The sequence below is a fragment of the Diadema antillarum genome, unplaced genomic scaffold (assembly GCF_040938485.1).
Source record: "Diadema antillarum isolate AM-2024a unplaced genomic scaffold, OU_Dant_1.0 seq00000981_RagTag, whole genome shotgun sequence".
In the NCBI taxonomy this organism is placed as follows: domain Eukaryota; kingdom Metazoa; phylum Echinodermata; class Echinoidea; order Diadematoida; family Diadematidae; genus Diadema; species Diadema antillarum.
Genome location: NW_027271821.1, coordinates 213,033 through 222,181, shown reverse-complemented (window position 1 = coordinate 222,181; position 9,149 = coordinate 213,033). Strand labels below are relative to the sequence as shown.

The window sequence follows — 9,149 nt, the reverse complement described above, 5'->3', positions numbered from 1 at the left end:
GATTACTAAAGTAACAAGCAGTTAACTGTGCAAAGGAGGAAAACAGACTTTTTAAAGACTTTCTTTTGATCTTATTACGACAGCTTACTTCCGCGATGCTGTAAGCTCCCTATATTCGCGTCTTATTTAAACATTCAACTGGCTATACCTATATGTTTGTCCAAATCGTGATACAAAATTCCACAATGAAAACCAGATATCCACATGCTGCAGGTCTAGATATCTTCATTTTATTGAACACCGCATGACCATCCTCTTTATGACGTAGTTCGTTGTTTTTTTTTCTTCACCTTTTTTCTGCTTGAAGTTACAACGAAGTAAATATTAATACCCAACACTATCAGAGAATTGTATTTCTATACAACGGAAGGAAACTGCCGGTCCCGAGGACCTCTTCCTGACGGGAATCGCCTCTACTTTTCTTCTCCTTGGACTTTCAATATTTGCTTTATCATAATCTCTAAGATTCATTTCAAGAAAATCCAAAAGTAATAATTTACATTCTATTTCTCGTATCGATCCCATCCTTCTTCGTTACTTCCGTTTCAACTGACAGTTCATCGAAAAAAAAATAACAACACATCATTGTCACATATAAAGATATGATTGCATTTCATTCATTCATCCGATATGATTTACCATGATATAATAATTCTATGATTATTATGTCTAAATTCAAACCTTATACCAGCATGATCAGGAGTGATGATTGACACTAATATGCAAGTACCCACTTATTCTACAATCTCACCATATATATCATATAAACCAAAATAAATTGAATTTCAATAAACGGTCTGTTTTGTCTATTAATGTGCATTCTTTTGTTACTAAATCTACAGTCACCCTCCCAAACCTTAGACTTCGCTTGCTGGACCTTTAAACCCTCACGCACTGTAACATCCTTACGCACCTTAAGGGCCACATCATCCTAAACTTCAATAATCGTACCTACTACCTATATACCTTCAATCTTCTTTCCCTGCAAGAACCGTTACAAATTCTAATGTAAATATAACTGTTGATACTACAGAAATGATATATTGGGAACAGGTTAGAAGAGTATGAGTGTTGAGGAGACTATCATACATAGAGAAAAACAAAGCAAAAACAAACATGCAAAAACAAAATGAAACATGGCTGGCTTCCACAGCTTAGATATGGAATCTCGGAATATCATCGCAGAGGTTACAGAAAGTCCTCGAACAATTCACTAATAATGTTTTTCTGTACAATAATACTTCAAAGTTGTTGTACCATCACATAGCAACATAAGCACCCACATACACACAAACGAATAAGCCATTAGGCATTTTGGCGATTATGTCAAGATTTTCAATCATAATACGTATCCCCTCTAAAATTCATTATTCCAACATGATCTTGAAGGAATAATGTGACCTCTGGAACAGGCAGCAGGACAAATAAGACGATCCATCTTTGTCCCCTTTAGATTCGTATACTACAAGCATTTTCATAATCGGCAAAGCTTGGTTTTATCCACGATGAGAGACCTGTCAATACATCCAACGTTGGCACAACCTGTCGATCAAATCAACAAAATTGTTATAGATGTCACCTCCAAGTCCAAGGAAAAGAAAATGTAGCAAGAAAGTGTGTTTTAAAAACTAATTCATACACAGTTGTGTGTGTGTGTGTTTTTTTTTGCAGCACAACACAAAAACGGACTGATTACGTAACAACTGCGAATTTTTCATCAGCCTTCCAGGAGAAATCAAGAAACAATGCCAATTTAAAAGCTCCAGACAAATACAATCGTGCAAAACTTACTTAAACCTACTGAAACTTGAGTGAAATACGTAAGTGTTTTTAAGAAGTTAACACCGTTTTATGAAAATTGTTGACAGAGCTCACAGATCAACTCATAAAAGAACACACAACCAAGTCAGGTGCTACTGAGACGCTTACGCTTGATATGAACTAGACCTTGCGCTTGTCCCAGACAAATATTCATTTCTTAAAATCCATTTTGAAGACAGCAGAAAAAAAATCCGGATGACTATGTTTTGAATCTTTACTGAAAACAGTTTATTCCATTTTAATAAATTATATCGTTCCCCAGAGATACGTGTATCATAACATACCTGTCAATGCCATGGCTCGGCTGAATTCATCTTTTAGAATCTCTAGGACTCCTGTTACTCCTGCTTCCCCCTAAAAAAGACAAAAAGACAAAAAGACATGCGCAATTATAGGGAACAGCCATCATACTGTATATAGACTATATGTTGTAATGAGGACAATAATCTGCGTCCGGTGGGCACTGCTCCCTGATCTGATGTATAATACATTGTATTTCGTTTTACCTTCCATTTGAACGTAAAGGGCGACAACATGAATGATCAAGTATTTCAAAATGTTATTTTATATTTTTCGATATTCCATGCAATCAGTTCTGTTCGTGACCTGTCTTTTAATCTCTTCAGTACATTAACGTACATTTTCATTAGATAAGAATATGATTATGATTTTGGACACATTTCTTTATTGGAGACGGTGGAGGATTCAGTATCACTTGAAAACTCCCCGTGCTCTTATCGGTTCGTATTGATCTCAAGTCACGCTATATAACCCTCCTAACCCTCCTAACACAGGTACAAAAGCATACCAGACACATGGACATTATAATTTTCATTCCCAAGTCCCTGAGCCTAATCCTTTGCTCCAAGACCCCCCCCCCCTCCAACCTCTACACTTCTGTCAATTAACCCTTGTTGGATCACCATCCTAAAATCCTAATGGAATTTCGTATAGATGTGTTGGCAATAAGGACAGAAAGGGTTAACTTACTCCACATGCAAGTCCCCATATCACCGGCCTGCCGATGAACGCAGCCCGGGCTCCAAGGGCGAGTGCCTTGAGGATGTCCGCTCCAGTACGCACGCCTCCATCAACGTATACTTCTACATTGGTACCACGTACAGCTTCAACCACTTCCGGCAGGGCATCAAGCTAGTGTTAGAGAGTAGATTTAGAATTTGGATGACAGTTGATGATGAGGAACTGTGATCGTCCATTCATCCCGAATCACGACTGAATATGAATAAGACGCATATTAATGAAGATAGGGAATTGACAATTCTCAACCAATATGATTAAAAAGAAAATATAGGGAAAACGCATGCAGAAAATGATGAAAACCGACAAAAAAAATGGTAAAGATAAAAATGAAGTGTAAGTTTGTAGACTAGAAAAAAATCGAAGGTTTTGAATAAACCACAATAAAATCGATTCCATAAGATAACTGTGGCCTGTTCTACATTAAAAAATAGCACTAAAAGTCGGGTAGCAATGCACTTATATAGATGCTAATTAACTAATTTGCATGTACAATCATGATTTTCGAACCGGGGCTATGACCGAGTCCAGCTGCCTGCCCCCGTGAGCCGAGACCAAGATCCCGTCTACCCCGGCCGCCGCAGCCTCGCGTGCCATCTCGCCTGTTGCAGAAAAGAGAAGCGCTGTGCTATGCAGAGAATGTACAGATTCGACAGCAACAACTGCATTAATGTGCAGGTCTACTTGTCCAAAACACTTGAATAAAATGCTCCTCTAAACCGTGTTGAGGTTGGTAAACGTATTATAAAATTATGATGTTTATGTGGGTGGATGGCATGCATACTGGTAAGTAGTGTATTCATAATATTCATGTTAGTATGAATGTGTATAGTAAAAAAATTAATGTATAGTAAAATCCTGGTTATAATTGATAATTGTTATAGTTATAGCATTCACATACAATATAGGGTGTATTCACAAGAATGTTTTTGGTTTGAAAGCATAACTTCTATAGATCTCTTGTTTTGTATCAACTGTTACTTGCCGTAAGATCGTGTGCTCGATCTGCATCAATGTGAACACAAATAGATTGCCAAGCGAAAAAAAGAAAGATCCGGGAATTTGGAACCGCGTCACCAGCGGCACTATACCTCTGCAGTTTACTGCAATGCCACGATGATGCCGATTTGTATGGGCAGTGGTGGGCAAGGGGACATCCTCATACCTGTGAGTACACCCTTGACCACCAAAGGTAAGGATGAAATGCTCTTGATCCACTTTATATCTTCCCATGTGATGGAGGCATCAATGGATTGAGCGTAGAGCCAGAGCAGAGAGTCGCCCTCGGCGGTGGCTCGTGCGACATCTTCCTCGATCAGGTCCATGATCACACATCTGTGAGTCAAGGAGGATGGAAAGAGGGTATCAGTAGGCTGGTGCTGCCTTAACTCTTTATGTGCCATGTTCGCACCGCCAACTCAGTCGACGGCGTGCCAACTTCGTATATTCTGCTCAAAACCACAAAGCCGCCCAAACGGACCGATAAATCGCCAAATGCCAGAGTACGATGGACGCGTTTCTCGTGATTTCATTCTTGTCACAGGAAACTTGATTTTATGTGGTGATTGACAATCAAGTGGTGTTCCCTATTGGATTTGCGAGTAAATTCTAAGTTTCTGGCACTGTTTTGCGTGCAAAAGTAATGGCTCTACAGTAGTATGGCTACTGGTCATATGAAGGAAAAACGATCGCAGATTTGTCATACAACTTACATCAAAGCAAAGTTTGGCATTTTCTCGACAACTTACATCTAAGCAAAGTTTGGCATTTTCTCGACAACTTTGATCATTTTATTTCCAAGGTAACAAAAATCTACTTTAACTTAAAGCGATTTGAGAAGCGGATTGTTTCTCCAAAGCATGGCTACATTTGTGTCTCAGAACAATGTGGCACACAGGGGATTTATACCATGGCTCATAAAGAGTTAATTTGGGTTACCTGGTTACCAGTTTATAAGAGGTATGATCTCACATGTCCTTACAGAAGCAATTATTTATGTAGTATTCGCATTCGTTAAACATATCCAATTGATGCTATGGCCATACAATCTCAGATGCGTAAAGGTGCTAACTCAAGATCATCAGATGCCTTTAATACTTAATATCGTTAAAACAGCACGTGTACAATCATTGCTATGAGAAGGATAAAGGTATAGGCAATGATAAAAATGAATAGCACTTCACCTCACTGTCAACTTTGATAAGTGCGACAAAGATCGGTAGGATTTTCATATATAGTGGACATAAATTCAGAAGGTTTTGAACTATTACGATATCAAATTTTCTCACCAATGAGTCACAAAATGCAAACGAGTCAAAGTGAAGATGACCTCACACTAATGACTTTCCCCATTTTGTTGCATACAAAATATCACTAAGATTTATATCTTATCCATATCTTGTATGATTCGTCGCAAGATAATATCAAGCAACTGAATTTACATCTTATTTCAACTTTCGGGGAATGGAAATACATGACAATATTGAATTGAATTGAAATTGGAATTGAAAACAGTTCTAATCATTTGGCAACGATGCTTCCTAAGGTACCGGTATAGGGGTTGTTATTAATAAAATAGAAAGTATAGTAAAGTAAAGAAAGTATTGTCACTGATATCCTGTAGAAAGCAGTGGGTTAGTGAGAGTTTTGCCTTTGAATTTACATCAAACAATAAATATATCATCGTTTCGGTGATTGCATGCTAAATAGTTTTATATTTCCCTTGATAAACAAAGTACATTACACTGCCTCTCAGACTTAAAACCAAAGATAAATCAGACTTTATTGTGTTAGATTCCCTTTATTAATACATGGTTAAGCAATATAGCCATGTGAGATGTTATGCAGTGGAAATACGAGAGTGAAGTCCTGTATACACGTATCACAAACTACCTCAGAAAGGCATAGGCTGGATTTGTGATGACCACTTTGAAGGTGTCATTCCGCAAATCTTGCCTCCTTTTCCCGTAAACAGATACGTCAACAGTGACCAAAGTAGCTGGGATGTACGACAATAAAAGATGATTCATAAATGAATGTGTCATGGAAAATAAACCGCTACATTTAAGTTATTTCTACGCATGTCATGGAGAACATGTCCACTCGTTCAGACAATTAAAAGTTACAAAATGATAGTCTTTATCCTAATTATATGATAGTGTCTTGCACAAAGTGACGTGCTCTCTACAAGTCCATGGTACAATTGCAGGATGATCTATACAGCATAACTCAACACATGGATCTCTAGTTCATCCCTTCAGTTAGCCATATCGTGTAAATGATAGAATGATTAACTGTTCAGACTCTTTCGTCCACCAAAGTATTTATTTGCGTATGTATGTGTGACCATGCTATTCCGTCTGCGTTAATTCTATCTTATGAATCAATGTTTAAGTTGGACTTTGTGCACATTCTTAAGATGCAAAAAGAAAAAGCGCATAATCAATCATTGAGCAATAGACAATGTTTGCCTATTTCCAAATTACGTCAAGGCTATCCTGGGTATAGACAAGATACACAAGACACAAACACGTTGTGATTTTCAATGGGTACACGTGCTACCTTGAAAGTTGGCCTTCTCCGCCTGCTTAACGAGTAACTCGGTTATTTTTCTGTTCTTGAAAGGATATAACTGCATCATCCGCAATCCGGTCGGGGCAGCCTTGGTGATATCTGCAACGGAGCAGGTGGAAGAGGAGCTTACGGCCATCAGTACGTCATGGGAAGCGGCGACTGTGGAAATGGTTGTCGAGACATTGTTAACCGAAATTGTATCTTTTTTTTCAAATCATCTGATATCATTGCCTTTTACTCTTTCACTGTCACCATCATTTTACAGATATTTAAATCTAGTTTATTGCATCTTGTAACTTACCCTTCGCAGTGGCCAACTCCCCATCGGGATGAGCACCCTTGTGGAAGGCTGTGGGCGAGATGCAACAAGGAAAGGCGATTCGATGACCCAGTATCGTGGTCGAAATATCTCTGTTCGAGACGTCACGAAGTATCCTAGGCCGAAAACGGTACCTATCACATGGAAAGTGAACCAAACTGAATATTCAACAGGAAGATTTTTAGTTTGTGTGTGTGTGTGTGTGTGTGTGTGCGTGTGCGTGCGTGTGCGTGCGTACGTGTTTATTAACTTTGTTGTTTCGTTGTCTCTACTTTTAATTGTTCCTCTTGTTTATACTGCCAGTTAGTCAATAATGATTGATTACAAACATTAATCACAAAAGGATGTAGAGCAAGAAGGGTAGCTGTTTATGATATTTCCTTTTGGTTGTAGTGTATACATGTACTTTGATTGGCTTTCTGTATCTTTCTTAAATGTTCAGGAAAATTATAATCAAATTGCATCGTCAATCATGATGCAACAATTTCTTTCATATTTTGGGGTAGTTGTCAAGATGAATTTCCGGTAGTTGTAAAAAGAGCTGATTCACATCTTGTGTGCCTTCTTGGGTAGGATGCTAAGCATACACAAGTAAATATGCAGACACAGTATTGGGGAGTCGTATGGCGCCACACATGGTGAATTTCAATTGATTTGATTTGATTTGATTTGATATTTTTTTGGTTCCTGTACTATCAATGTACATGAACAATATGCAAGCAATGATTGTTCCGTAGCTGACAGTGAGTCTTTTGTAACCATTAAAAAACACAAATAATTTACGCACTCTCAAGTAAGCTTCACTATTGTCTTATCGTTTTGTTTGGCTATTACTACTATTTGCCACTCACGTGGGGACTGCATTTTACAAGCTAGGTTTTTTAGCAGTCCCCTTCATTTCCGATATCTTTCCCTTGATATACGACTCAGTAATAAAGTTTGACTATGTATTTCCTTAAACTAAGTTTTGTTTTATCAAAAAAAAATCTGCTTTAATTTCGATATGCAAAAGTCACATTGTACTCTATTTTTGTATATGCAACTGTTATATTGTATTGTGTAATTTTGTAGGAAATGAAATAAATGAAATAAAATGAAATGAAATGAAATGAAGCATCACTACAACTTTGGTTATCCTTTTGACGTACCGCCTGAAAGCCGTGCGACTCTCATTGAGAGTAATCTCTTCGTCCGCTCCTCCCTGGTAGTAGTCCAACAACAGCGGGTCAATGATTCTCTTGGCGTCTTTCTCGTAGTCGTCTACACACACTCTCCTCGTTCCATGAGACATTTTGGGTTCTAGCCGGTGTTCTCGAGTGTGACGAGTTTGGTTATAGCGCCCTTTTGTCTATGGATGAAAAACGAAAAATAGACTCAGCAGACTCAGAATATTCTTTACGTGGAAGTGATTTCATGGACTGATTAATGGATTTGTGGATAAAGAAACATGTGGACGTCGAGAAACACATGCACACAAAAAGGATGGTATAGCATTAGCTGAGGTGAGGATTCAGCTTTTAATTTTCTTTTTTTTTTGCAAGATACGGAATCTACTTTATGGGACGGTAAAGAACATATGCGATTTTAAGAGGAATTCAAAGTTTAGTTGATGAAAATTTGTTTTTAAATGGCGGGGATATCCTAAAAGCACAATAAAACAAACCGATCATAAAGTGAGTCCAACCTTTCATTATGATCGCTTTTTTCAATGTCTTAGCCATTTCAAAGCCAATTTTCATCAAGCTTGGAATTCCTCTTAGAATTATATGCTCTGTCATATTTCGTAAGGAATTTTTCAAGATCTTTCAAAATTATCATGAAAAGAAGTTAGAAACCTGAATCCCCATCACAACCGAAGCTGTACCATCCCTTTAAGAAGCAAAGAAGGAAAAACAAACAATGACAAATAGCCTGCAAAAGATTCTGAGGTACCAACATTTTGTTCACACTCACAAAAAAAAAAACATACATACACACACACATACAAACAAATGCTAGTTGTAATCACTCGGTAAATAACAATTCAAAACATCTACCCGTATCTTTCATCTTAGGTAAAAAAAAAAAACACCAACAACAAACCACTCACTTCAAATCAAATCAGATTCTATATACCACGTTTTTCCCGATAAATTTACCCCCAAAAGAATGTAATACAGTAAATACATTACATACATTGTGATATAAAACTATTCGATGGAAATCATTTTATCATTCGAAAAATATTTCGCGTGAAACACAGACTTGCAGAAGTGTGAGCCACTCAATGAATTGAACTGACAAAATATAAACCAACGGAAAAGTGACGTCCGGGCCCCGAGCGATAAGCTATAAGCTGTTGACCCTGTCCATGATATACTGTACTATGAAATGGATTTTATACCACCTGGCTTACATT

The 9,149-nt window shown here is 37.8% G+C and overlaps 1 protein-coding gene across 1 annotated transcript; it reads right to left on the bottom strand.

Moving 5' to 3' along the window:
• Positions 1-1,474: 1,474 nt before the first annotated feature.
• On the bottom strand, positions 1,475-8,042 carry LOC139742133 (2-Hydroxyacid oxidase 1-like). The gene is made up of 9 exons (XM_071652701.1): positions 7,900-8,042; positions 6,734-6,885; positions 6,421-6,591; positions 5,752-5,857; positions 4,025-4,194; positions 3,370-3,461; positions 2,812-2,973; positions 2,106-2,175; positions 1,475-1,542 (listed from the first exon to the last, which is right to left on the bottom strand). Exons 1-9 carry the CDS (start codon positions 8,040-8,042, stop codon positions 1,475-1,477), a joined length of 1,134 nt encoding a protein of 377 aa, XP_071508802.1.
• Positions 8,043-9,149: the final 1,107 nt, after the last annotated feature.